General features: G+C 42.7%; 1 protein-coding gene across 1 annotated transcript in view; it reads left to right on the top strand.

The window, feature by feature from the left end:
- SYNPO2 (synaptopodin 2) overlaps nucleotides 1-14075 on the top strand; it is a 304927-nt gene that overhangs the window by 223779 nt on the left and 67073 nt on the right. The window contains exon 4 of the mRNA XM_068280520.1: nucleotides 6465-8599. Coding sequence (XP_068136621.1) covers nucleotides 6465-8599 — 2135 coding nt within the window. The remainder of the gene's footprint in view (nucleotides 1-6464; nucleotides 8600-14075) is intronic.

The following is a 14075-nucleotide window of genomic DNA, read 5'->3' as shown; positions in this document are numbered from 1 at the left end:
AGGCCGCAATTATTTCTCAAAAAAGGCGATACCTAAACTGTACCGTGATGTTGAAAGGCAAGTGGTGACATCCCTGGCACACAGTGTTGGGTCAAGGGTCCATCTGACCACGGATGCCTGGTCTGCAAAGCACGCTCAGGCCTGCCCGAAGACTAAGTTAGTCCCCTCACACAGCATCTCTGCCTGCCCGCCATGTGACTGCCTGCCCCAAGACTAAGTCGGTCCCCACACAGCATCTCTGCCTGCAGGCCACTTGACAGCCTTCTCCGCCACCACCAACAGGGTCCAGGACTCCAGGCAGATTCCTGAATTTTTAAGGCCGCAGCGGCCGCTATAATAATTTTTCTGGTGTGTGTACATGCCTGCCTAATTTTTCTGGCTCCACTGCAGCTGCAACAAACAAACAAAAGGCATGTACATGTTCCAATTCCCCTTCGTGATCGTTACCTTGCCGCGGTGAAGGGGCTTGTGTATCACAATGAAGCAATGACCGGCGGCTATATGAGTGTCTCCGGGGGGCGGGGCACACCCAAGATAATAAGGTTGTTGCTTCATTGTGGACAGACCAGATTCAATCAGCTGGACAGTCACTGTTGTTCTGTCATTGAGCTACCTCAGCCCGGCGACCATATGGGCTTGAAAACCGACATGGCCTGCACTCTTGCCATGGTGCCCACCAGTCCAGCATGGCCGTCACTACACAAACAGCTGTGTGCGGTGCGTTACACAGTGAGTTTGGTCTGTCAGTGTGAAGCAGTACTCTAATTACACTCCCTGATTGATGTATACACGTGCAAGATGTTTTAAAGCACTTTAGGCCTCCAATTTAGCATGCAATGTGATTTCTGCCCTTAAAAAGCTGCTTTGCGTCAAATCCAGATTTTTCCCCGGGACTTTTGGCATGTATCCCACTCATCCATGCAAAAACTCAGATGTTAGACCCCTTGAAACATCTTTTCTGGCCAGCATAAATGTTTCTAGTTTTCAAAGTTCGCATCCCCATTGAAGTGTATTGCGGTCCGCGAAAGTTCACGTGAACCGAACTTTTACGGAAGTTTGCATTTAAGGTTCGCGAACCAGAAATTGGAGGTTCGAGCCATCTGTAGCGATTGCGTTCGTGTTTTTAAGAATAAATACATTGTATTTATTATTTTCCGGGTCAAAGACTTCACTTCCTGACTTGCATCAAGCAAGAAGTTTTAAACCAGGATGATACCATTTATTGGCTAACTAAAAATGAATAAAAATAAGCAAGCTTTCGGCCTTGCAGCCTTCGTCTGGCTTATATCCTGTTAGTTTGCAAACTGGTGGTACAGACAGCATTATACATGCAACATCAAAAGAGAAAACAGATATTTTTTCAAGCATAAATACATGTCATTAAGATGCCTTAATTCACACAGACCATCGACATGAGGTTAGAGGTTGTTAGCTAAGATAAGGATCCTTGTTTACTCCCTGCTCACAGACCTGGGATTAGGATTGACCCAGAGGTATCGTAAATTCTTAGTTCACAAGTTCAGCTATAATGGCTGAGAAAGTTCAAATGAAGAAAAATATCCGCAACACCGGCAAATAACAAAAGCAAGTGTGCTAGGATCACAGGTTCAAGTGGTGCTTGCTATGAGGGCTTTCTTTTTTCTTTCCCATATATTATGAGAAAGTTCAAATATCATCAGTCTCATACCAATATAGAAAGTTGTTGTCCTTATTCAAACCGTTCTGCACAGCTTTGAACCAATTTATAAATTTTGTTTCTGCTATTAATTGATCATTTGATGTTTTGAAGCCACCCTTCAGGGCAGTGACATGAAGATCATCCATGCTGTGTCCGTTGGACCGAAAGTGTGTAGCAACTGGGAGTCCAGATTTGGTATCATTAATAGTATGCCTCTGTCCATTCATACGTTTGCGCAGAGTTTGTCCAGTTTCTCCCACGTACATAACATTGGGGCATTTAGCACACATGATCAGATATACCAGATTGGTGGAACCACAGGAAAATGTACCTTGTACTCTGTACTCCTGTTGTGAACCTGGTATCGTTACCCTGTCAGTGGAGTAAATGTGTCTGCAGGTCCCACATATTTTTTGTCGGCAGGGTGATGTTCCGTTTTGTTGAGGCCTATTCAAAGAGCTCCTGACAATCATCTGTTTTAGATTGTGTGGTTGCCGATATGACAAGAGTGGAGGTTTAGGAAATATCATTCTCAGTCTGTGATCCTTGCGTCAGGGAGTGAATTAAAAAAATCACTCGGGAAAAGCGCGTAGAAATCGCTTTGCACAAAAACGAATCGCCCACCGGAGCGCCGGGAGGACAAAAAAAAAGTCCTCCAAAAACCACCAACGCAAACGGCTACACGAGCGGAACGCAATGTGAATGAGGCCTCAAGAAAATCTCTAAAAACAACCCCCATCTCGGGGGATACTTACTTCAGGAGGGGGGAAGCCTCTGGATCCTAATGAGGCTTACCCTGCCCTCCCAATCCTCCGCAATCCAGTGCTTACCTACTGCGATTCAGCACAGGCCTGCGAAGTAGAGTGGACCAGATTGGGCTTGGCTACTTCCGCCTGAGCCCGATCGAGATGCCACTACTGCACCTGCACTGGAGCCGTGGAAGGTAAATATTACAGGAGCTACTGCATCTGCGCCAGAGCCGTCAACTAGTGTCAGCTGTGGTTTTGGGGGAGCCAGCGCTGGATCCCTAAGCCTTAGGAAGATGGGGAAAGCCTCATTAGGATCCAGAGGCTTCGCCTTCCCAAGTTAACTATCCCCCAGGGAGGGGGGTATTTTCCTTACAGTTTCTCTTTAAGTACACATCTAAATCTAATGCTGTAACCATTTTCCTTATTTTTCCTTCTGTTTTTAATCTCTTTCAAGTCTATGTACTTACTATTCTACATTATTGATTTCCACTTCTCTTACCACACTAACCTGCTTATGTTTTCAGCTTTCTCTTCTCCCTCCTCATTCCTTTTTTTTATTCAAGAATCTCTTTGGCTTTACGTCTTACTTCTCTATATTCCAGTCCTTAATAATTATTCTCGTTCACCTATTTGTCATTCACATTTGTTTTATATTTTCACTGAACTTTACATGTGGCTTCCTCTTCTGTGCCTTTTGTTTGCTGAGCATCAGTTGGTCTACCTGTGCTATGACTGCTTTCTTGTTCTTTGTTACCCCTCCTCTTCTACATTACAATCTACTATCTCCAGCCTGTCTCATACTTCCTCAGCTTTTTCTCCCTGAAAGACAGTTTTCACCATCATATTTACTCATCTTCAAATTTTCCTTCATCAACCATAAAGTGGTCAGTGTAACAGTTTGCAACTCTGCTTTCTAAGGCCCCGTTCACACTTGCGTTTTGCCATGCAAACAGACCGGATCCTGATTGGATCAGGACCTGATCCGGATCCGATCCGGATCCGATCCGGATCCGGTCCGTTTGCATCAGGCATGCATCAGGCTGCCATCCGGATCCGTGGGCAAAAAATAGCGTAATTTTAAGAAAAAAATGTTGGGGTCAGCAGAAGGTGCACCTGGTGCACCTGTAGAATCAGGTTCCTCCGCTGTAGGCCTCACCTCCACCTCCGACATTCTGCCAAACAGCTCCAGCACGTCTGTCACTGCTGCTCCACTCCAGACATGCTTGGCCCATGTGTCCCCATCCGAAATGGCCGCTTGGATACGCATAGGAAGTGGGGTAGAACGTCAGGTTTTTGTCGGCAGTGTGTTCTGTGCCTTCCGTTTCCCATTGGTTTCTGTGTTCCGGATGGTGCTGTCAGGCTCAGGTCCGGGTGCGTGGGCTGGAGATCCGGACCTAAAAATAGCGCATGTTGGAAAAGAGTCCGGAGTCCGGATCCGATCCGGCTCCGGTACGTACGGAACGGACGCGTGTGGACATCCGCATAGACTTTACATTGCTATGCGGAACGTACGTTCCGTTTGTACAGCATGCGGTCCGGATCAGATCCGGAAAATCCGGATAGCGAACGCTGATGTGAACCGGGCCTAAAGGGAAATGCCCCGTTAGCTGAGAAAAACTACTGTATTGTTTTCAGGTTAGGAAGTAAGGAGATGCGTTATTTTAGCTTTGTGACATTTTTTTCCTTTTATCCACTATTATTAGTAGAATTTAAAATACCTGTTTGAAAGCTTAGTTTTGTGCAGATGGACGTCTGCATTAATCGTCGGTGCATGGAAGGTGAGCTGCCGCTATACACTACAGCACAGGGGGAGGGGGGGGGGGGCAGGAGAGACAAGAGGGAGGCAGAGGAAGCTAGTGGGGGAAGGGCGGAGGTCTGCAATCGTGCAGAAGCATTGATGAGGTAAGTTGCCGCTACACTCTGCAACACGGGGGGCTAGGAGACAGGGAGGCAGAGGGAAGCTGACACAAAGGCAGGAAATCCCCAACATGGCAGCGGGTCGGCGGTTCGTATTGGCGGGTGTTCGGAAGTTGGGTATTCCCTGCCTTTGCCATATAAGATGCAGGGACTTTTTCTCCCCGTTTTTGGAGAGAAAAAGTGTGTCTTATACAGCAGTAAATACGGTTTTACAAACTCTTGGGATGTCCAATTTTTTCATTTGACTAAATGAAAAAAGTTTATATTTTTGCATTTTAATTACTTGCCGACCACGTAGCGCCGATGGGCGTGGCCGCGGCGGCAGCCCCAGATCCGCCTAACGCCGATCGGCGTAAAGTCCTGGGGATCTGTTTTGCAGTAGATCGCACGCAGGGTGCGCGCGCATCTCCTGCTTGGTGGGCGGAGCAGAGCGATTGCCGCTTGGGAGACTGTTAGATGGCAAAACCGCCGTCTCATTAACGTGTACAGCGCTGCGATCTACAGCAGCGCTGTACAGGGGACAGCCGTGTGACACGGCTGTCACCCTGGGGACTCAGAAGCGATCCGCTGTGATAGGCTGAAGCCTATGAAGCCTATCACAGCCGATCGCTGTGATAGGCAGACGGGGGGAGGGAGGGTAAATTGCATAAGAAAAACAAAACAAAGATGTCATTAAAAAACACACAGTAAATATTTATTTAAAAAAAAACAAAAAGACCTGGGGCGATCAGACCCCACCAACAGAGAGCTCTGTTGGTGGGGAGAAAAGGGGGGGGGGATCACTTGTGTGCTGTGTTGTGCGGCCCTGCAGCTTGGCCTTAAAGCTGCAGTGGCCTATTTCACACAAAATGGCCTGGTCTTTAGGGGGGGGGGGGGTAAAGCCTGTGGTCCTGAAGGGGTTAAAATGATCTAAAATAAAATCTGAGGACACTCATCTAATCACTTAAGTTGCCCGTTCTTTCAACGCACTTTTTATGATCGAATTGTATAGAAAACTTTGCCATTTGTGGCACAAATTGATGTCATCTGATACTTTGGTTGATTGGAAAAGGAAAAATTATTGCTTCCAAAAGTTGGATGTTATGATTGAATCAGATTGTAAAACCTTCTTAAATCGTTCCATTAATTGGAACTATCTATAATTGCCTTCTGATAAGTTAGGATCGTTCAAATCCTGTTGAAAGTGTGATGAAAAAATGGTTCCATTAACGGGCACCTTTAGAAAGGTTTTTTCAAACAGCTTGAAAATGGATCAATCAAATTTTACCTGAGCAGGATTTGATTGGTTCATTTTCAAACTGCGTACATTTGCATATGAAATTTGCATAATGCTGCATCAACTCCAGAATATTTGGATGCCATTGGCCATCTCTAGTGTACATATAATCTGAGTGCAGGTTCTGTTAAGAATGAAATAACAGGAATCTTGTGAAAATAAAAATCAATCCAAGCTCAACCAGGTGTATATTTGTATTAGTACCCACAGACTTGATTGCATTGTCTGTCCAGAATCAGCAAGACTAAGGGTGGGAACACACTAGGCGTTGCGTGAAAAGGTTGCGTTTTAGAGCATTTACATTTCACACATGCGTTTTTCTTGAGTTTGCTTGTGTTTTAATGCATTTGCGTTTTGCACATATAAAACACATATATGCGTTTTTGTTTCTTTTGTATGCATTTTGTATGTGTTTGTTATATGTGTTTTATGCAAATCACTAGGAAGTCAACAGGAAGCGGAAATACATGATCAAACTTGTTTTTTGTTTGTTTTTGTTTTCTTTTAAATGCTAGCGTTTCTGCCTAGAGCAGGCATGGGCAAACTTGGCCCTCCAGCTTTTAAGGAACTACAAGTCCAACAATGCATTTGCCTTTATGAGCCATGACTGTGGCTCTAAGACTCCTGCAATGCATTGTGGGACTTGTAGTTCCTTAACAGCTGGAGGGCCAAGTTTGCCCATGCCTGGCCTAGAGTGTTCCTAATCAGAAGGAAAGTCATCTTTTATCTGTTACCTTATATCTGGAAAGAAAACATTAAATAGACATACAATATTATTTTTATATGTTATGAATATATATTTCATGGCATTATAGTTATTGCTTTCTTTTCTTTTTTTATTTAGAGCTTAGGCGCAGTGAAAGCCTCTCTGAAAAGCAAGTTAAAGAAGCCAAGTCTAAATGTAAAAGTATCGCTCTCCTGCTGACGGCTGCCCCGAACCCCAATTCCAAGGGGGTGTTGATGTTTAAGAAGCGTCGCCAAAGGGCCAGGAAATATACCTTGACAAGTTACGGTACTGGAGAGCTTGAAAGGCAAGTGGACGACGAAGACGACGACGATAACGAAGACGAAGAAAACAAAGAGAACACTTTTAATGTCACTTTTTATGGGGCAAGTGAGTCAGACCTAGATGAAGACTTCTTCTCAGATCCTGATAACGAAACTCAGATTGTAACTTTTGACTGGGATACTGGACTTGTAGAGGTTGAAAGGAAACTTAATAGCGGTGAAGCAATGGAGGAACTACCAGAGACCAAAGGCAAAGGGGTTCTCATGTTTGCAAGAAGAAAGCAAAGAATGGATGAGATAGCAGCAGAGCAAGAAGAACTCCGAAAGCATACTGTGGAGGAGAAAGTATCTGTCACAGAGAATGTAAATACTACTATTTCCTATCAGGCACAGCAGCAGCAAAGTATAAAAACTCAGAGCTGTGTGAGTAAAAGCTATATTGAGGTCAGCAATAGTCAAACAAGAGTGCAGAATGGCTTCGGTGGTATGCATGAGCCAGTCCCGTCATTTCAGTCTTCTCTGAACAAAAGTGCCAAACCGTTTGGTGGAGCTCAAAATAGGGCAGCTGTTCCATTTCCTTCAAATAGAAATGTAGCAAGTCCATTGTCAGATGCCCCTGCACCACCTCCTTACTCATCAGTCACTCCACCTCCCGAGCCAAGATATCAGGTGTCTTCACCAGTGCATGCCAAACCACAAGCTGCAGTGTGGGCTCCATCGTATCCAATGGAACAAATAGCATCTAGAGATGAGCGAATCTCTGTTCCAGCTGCCATGACAGGGATTCTACATGAGGCTAAACGAAGGAGCACCAAACCCATGTTCACGTTTAAAGAACAACCTAAAGTAAGCCCAAATCCTGAACTTCTCACTCTTGTTCAGAATAGAGAAGGCAAACGTAGCGCTGGTAATGAATCTGGGCCTGAAGAGGACTACCTCAGCCTTGGTGCAGAGGCATGTAATTTTATGCAAGCTCATAGCGGCAAACAAAAAACACCCCCGCCTGTTGCCCCCAAACCAACAGTCAAATCCCCAACCACAGTTCCAATGTCACCAGTGTGGATACCTCCAAGTGTTGCTAATGCTCAACCACCTCAAGTGTTTCCAAGCCAAAATCCCTTTCAAAATGCCATCCCTGTAGTAGCCAATATTGCACAGCCAAAAATTAATTCATATAACCCTCCTACTTCTCTTGATTTATCAGGTCCCGTGAGAGGTCCTTCTGCTCCAGTCCAAGGTGCAAATCAAATTTTTACACCCAAAACTCCCCCCACTACTCCATCAGGCACATCTGCTGTGGGAACAGCTTATGAAATGCCAGCCTTAAGAGGTAAAGGGGCAGAATTATTTGCAAGGAGACAATCCCGAATGGAAAAGTTTGTAGTAGATTCTACCACAGTGCAAGAAAAAGCAGCTCGAACAATGTCTCCAACACCATCTTTGCCATCATCATGGAAATATTCATCCAATGTTCGTGCACCTCCTCCTACAGCATATAATCCAATCCAGTCACCACTTTATCCTCCAGCAGCAAACAAACCTGGCACAAAAATAGGATCTTCAGCTGCCAAGAAAAAGCCCACCAAAATGCTAAGTCCTCTTGAGGTCATGAAACACCAGCCATATCAGCTTAACACCTCATTATTCACCTTTCAGCCCCCATCTGATACTGCTTCTGATACAGCAGCACCTAAGAAAAACATTAAACCAGACTCAATACCTCCTGCTAAGCAAGCTCATTTCAATAAGCCTGTGAATACTGCTCACAGTAGTAACTTTATGCCAGCAACTGAAAATTCTCATCCACTCTACAACATGCAGCCATCCTACCAATCCAGCGCCCTGACTCCATCGAATGAATCCTACTCTGTGGGTTATCCCATGCAGCCTAGACAAGAATCACCAATAGCAACATTGGTCGCTCCTCCAAGGCCGAAATTTTCTGCAAAGAAAGCCGGCGTGGCAGCCCAGGTGTGGAAACCAGAAGTTGGTGAAGAATAATTTTCATTATGGAAATATATTTCCACTTGTAAAGGAATAAAATAGTTTGCAGTGGTGACCTAATCTACTATATGTCCTGGATATACTTAATACCATAACACTGAAGCATCCTTTAAACTGGGTCCAAATTGCTTAACACTTCTGCAAATAGGGTTTACACATGAAGATAACTTTGCTGCAGGACTTGCCAGTATTTTAAAACCAAAATGGATGCCTTTAGTTTTATATTATTAAGTAATCAAGACTGTAGTATTAATGCAGGGCCTATAAGAAGAGAAGAAAAGTGATTCCTGGCCACTAGATATGATGCTGTTAAACTATAATACATAGGAAAGTTAATCCACAATATACACTTTATTTATTTATTTTATTCCCCGGTAGACCAGTCTGTATGAAAGATTGCCACGAGGAACAAAAGGAGAGATGTAGAAATTAGTTTTTAATAATTTAAAGTGGTATGAATGAAACTCAGCATTTCCTCTTTGTGCTAAAAGATTATTTATGGCATAAAATCTACTACCACAAAAAAATTGTAGCAGAACAAATTTCAAACAGTTAAACACAGCACTTTGTTCTACAGTGGAAAGTTCCTTGCAGCTTCTAGCCGCATCCGAAGAGGTGATGACATTAGGTTTTGTTTACATTCCTCTTTTGCTACAGTTAGTATACAGCCAGCAGCTGCTTAAACTGAACTGCACAGAGCTGAGAAGCAGAGAGTGGTGAGAAATGATCACTAGATAGATATTAATATATAAATACAGCAGTTATGCAGTAAAATGCAATGTCAGCTTTCATAATAGAGAAACTGTAGTTTGGGAACTTATAATTTGTAAGCAGGCAATATTACTTGTGCATAAAAGAAAATATGATTAATAAATGGTTAATACAAAGTAGGAAAACACATTTTTATTGAATGTTATGTCATAGTTTTATCCCACTTTAAAGCAGAATAAATTGCTGTATGTAAGTATGTGATAAAAAAAGCTCATACATAATTCTTGTCAGTGTAGCCCAAACATTGCACCCCCTACCCACATATAATATAGATCATTAGATCTAAAACACATAGTCACAGTAGACAGTTATTGCATAGCATGACACAAACCATCCACAACTGCAACGTTCGCTGCGGTTTTCATTCAGAGCTATAGTGTTCTCTTTACTTTAACTTACCGGTACATTCAATGTAGAAATAAAAATGATTGGTAAAGGTCTTCTAGATCGGGAGAAAGAGAAAGTAAGGTTTCATTGAGGCGTCTGCAATAAAACTGAGAATTTACAAAGTCATTGAAGCTACAGTATGCTAGTGAGTGGTGAGTAAACATATTATCTATATCCTTTTGCTGCATAAACTAAATCTAATTATGGTACAGGTTGTATGAGTCATGTATATAATAAGCAGACATCTGTTGCCACTATGAAAATTCACTTGCTGGTGAAAGGGACAGCTACACTGCTTTCAAGGATCTAGGAATGGTGAACTATTGACTAGTTTTTATCAACAGGTTACGTTTAATAGCCTAACATCACTAAGATGGAATCAAACTTTTTCTCCAAGGGCTTTTTGCATCCTTGGTTTTTGATGTGGATTTTATACCTGTATATACGGCATCTGTTGTAGATGTGATTGAGCAAGAACTCACAACTTTAATTTTCCGAAGGTAGAATCCTTGTTTGATTAGTAGGCTAACTGCTTAGGAGTTAATATCTTCTTTTAAGACTTGTTTATATTTTAATGTGAAATTTTATGTGATAAAGTTGAAGTTGTTTATTTTGATAACAGGCCCAAGTGACTCACTACAAAGTTTTCCCAAGCAAAAAGTAATTTGCACCCACTTCTACTTTTTTTTATATAATTAGTCTTGGTGGAGAAATGATGAAGCATTAGGAATGTTTCAGAACCTGACCTGTTTTAGGCATGTGCTGACTATTGCTCCTCCAGTAGTGCTCCTTGCTTTGGCCACAGGGGTGGTAATCCCCAGCAGACACATTTGGTGTACATTTTGGTAATGAGTTATACCTGCACTGTTGGTACATTCCTGTTTTAAGTGCCAGCTTCAGACACCCATAATTAAGGCAAGAAGTATTACAAATAATGTAAAGAGAAGTAATCATAAGTGCCCTGCCCAGTCATGTATTTTATTTATTTATTTCAGTTGGGCTTAAAGTAGAATTTCAGCCAAAATTTTAGCTTTAGTTGGAACAGGTAAGGCGTAACCCCAGAATTCATTATTATTATGTTTTAATTATTTATTGGTTAATTGATTTTTTTTTATTTTTTATTTTTTTTCGGGGAAGGGGGGGGGAGGGGGTTCTGATCACCATGGCATAATGTATTCGTTTCTGAATGGTGGTGGTGGTGGTGGGGGGGGGGGGGGGGCTTTGAAAACATATTGAAAAATCTATTGGTCAGAAGGGTGTTCGCTACCAGTGATAACAGTGGTAAATCTCTGTTGATCAAGCAGCGGGTTAGTTGGGTAGGGCATAGTTTTGTAGTGGTACAGAATTAGTAGTAGATCAACAGCATAGTTTATTTCCATTCAGATTTCTGCTAAGCTCTGACTAAATTTAACTTGTATGCGGTGCATCTATCTATACAAAAATTCTTCCTATCAAGGAGTATCAGTCATTTGGTCTATCATGCTACTGTCAGTCCATGAGTGAACATCTTAAAGGGAACTTGAAGCACATGGAGGCTGCCATATTTATTTCCTGTTACCAGTTGCCTGGCAGTCCTGATGACCATTCTGGCATCAGTAGTGTCTGAATTACACACCTGAAACAAAATATGAAGTTAATCTTGTCAGATTTTTGTCAACAATATATGATATACATGCTTGATCATGGTCTATGGCGAAAAGTATTAGAGGCAGAGAATCAGCAGGACAGCCAGGCAACAGGTACCTCACTTCATGTTCCCTTTAAGAATGACTGCCAGGTTTTTATCCCCAGTACAGATGTTTCGGTACTCAATGGCCCAGATTTACTACAGCATCGCTGTGGGGGGATGATTAGTTTAGTGATCAAACAAATCTGGACTAATCTTGATGTCATTTCCTCCCTTACTCTGGAGGAGGACTGTCAATGCAAACACAAACAGTCTTCAGACACTCCAACTCAGCCCTGCAATAGAAAGTGCATTGTCATTGTGTGACGTTGCAGCTTCTCAGCATGAGAAATAGTGGCCAATCAGAGAGGAACAGAGATGTGTGAGGGGAAAACAGGAGGGAAAGAGGCTTCAGCCAGTCAAGCTGCATTAGTTAAGTCTGAGGGGAAAGTAAAGAAGCAAAAAAAGACAACCCAGCATGCCTTGCAACTTCCTTTGTGCAGCAATGTACCAAATAAGAGTCAGGTAAACTGGGGAATGAACTTTTATCAACAACAAAAGTAAGACTGCTTTTTAACTTTTGCATTGCCTGGTTAGCATTCTTATTACTTGTTTACCAGTTAAAAATAAAGAATTGAATTTTGATTTTATGTCTGGCAGTTACGCTTTCCTTGGTAATATCACATCATAATGAGGGCTGATGAAATATTTGTGAACTAAGGTTGAACATAGCTTGAAGCATCAAAATTAAAAGTGTTTTTGTTTTATTTTTAATCAAGGACCACTACCTGAGTTTATTTTTTAAACTGCTCTCAGTGCAGGTATCTGCAGGGTACATCATTAACTTCAATAATATACTAATTGTTTAGCAGCTCCCACTATGTTTCACTACGACGCAAGCAGGGCTGCCATCAGAATTTTCTGGGCCCCATATTTTGCAAATCTACAGGGTCCCCCTCATGCCAAATAACAATCTGATAGGTAAATTATAGATGCAGATGAAGTGAAAGGCAGATGGTGTGGGGGTGGAGCCATGGTATGTGGGGTAGAGTCAAAGTAGCTTGCCTGTCGCCCATAACACCCCCAGGGAAGAGGGAGATGAATAGACAAATCCTGTTATGCCACAGTAGAATAATTGCCAGTTCGGCTCGAGTGGCACCGCCACTGTTTGGGCCCCAGCCCCATCCTGGAGTCCACACTACTGTCTCTCTTGTACCCCCCCCCCCCCCCCCCCCCCGATGGCTGCCCTGGACGCAGGCAAGGTCTGCACTCTATATATTTTACCAAATGAAAGCTAGCAGACACATTAAAAAATTAGTCCAGGTTTTTAGGAATCATTTATGATACCCCCACTTGACATGTCTGGGGATCAGTTATAACAACAACCTGACTGTAGTTATAAACCTTACCCAGTTTATAAAAAAAAAAAAAAAAGAAAGAAAAAAGATTTTGACTGAATTTCTATTTTACCGTCAAAAAACACAATCTCATACTGTAAAATCTATGCAGGCTGTGCTTTGTAATAAACAGTGGAAACTGAGCTGTTTTACTGCCTTTCATTTAAATCTCAGAATACAGACAACAGGAAATCTTCATTTCATAGGGTTGGGAGCCCATGATGTTATTCTGTCCCAGGATGGTGCCAATCATAATTCTATAAGCCTGTACCCAAAATTAATTTTATATAACACTGTAACCAGGGGCGTAACCGTATGAGAACAGCCCCTGTGACTGCAGTGAAGCCCAGAGCTGTGGGGACCCCAACAACTATCCCTCCTTCCCTCTGGTACAAGGGGCCATCCTCCAGATTACGGCCTTGATTAACAAAGCCGTGCTAACTAATAGCATGGTCATGCTCTGACTCGCTCGAGTTTTAATGTGAATAAAACCTTATGCACGCTATAACAAACGTTTGCGCGCGTTCGCGTGGCGCAACGTGTACAGTGTGCGTTAAGTTGTATGCAATGGAAAGCGCGAGCAAGGCATAGCGTGGCCATGCTATAAGTTAGCATGGCTTTGTGAATCAAGGCCTAGGTGTTTTTGTAGCTACACCAAAGAGAGGCAGGAGAAGGGGTCTAAACATTGCGGGACCCCATCAAAGTTTTTCTTGTGGGGCCCATGGTTTGTAGTTATGCCCTCATTATAACATAAATATGGACACCATCAGAGGAAAGATATTAGGTTATTTACTAAACTATAGCATGCCCAAGAACTTTTTACTGCCAACAGATTCCATCGATATAAGGTGATCTTTGGACAGATCACAAGCCAGCAAATGTTGCATTGTTAGTAAAGGTAAATTGGGGAGTATTCTATCAATTTCCATATTTTATGAACCCATTCCAGATACTTTCTCTTTGGGAAATGACTACCTAAAATGGGTGATGATAGGATAGAAGAGGAGTTTGCATGGAACAGTCTGAAGTGAGTCAGCTAAGGTGCCCCTGACACTGTGCTGATATCAGCAACATATCAGTGTTATATACTGATAGACGTATTTGTTGAAATCAGCACAGAAACACACAAGTGTGTTCAGGCTCTTAGGGCTCATTTCCACTAGGGGTCAGCAGGTCAAGGATCAATGTACTATTCTGGGCAACATGCGCTCAGGTCTCCAAG

Source organism: Hyperolius riggenbachi, chromosome 1, assembly GCF_040937935.1.
Source record: "Hyperolius riggenbachi isolate aHypRig1 chromosome 1, aHypRig1.pri, whole genome shotgun sequence".
NCBI lineage: Eukaryota > Metazoa > Chordata > Amphibia > Anura > Hyperoliidae > Hyperolius > Hyperolius riggenbachi.
The sequence above is the reverse complement of the archived record's forward strand: the minus strand, read 5'-3'. Positions and strand labels throughout refer to the sequence as shown.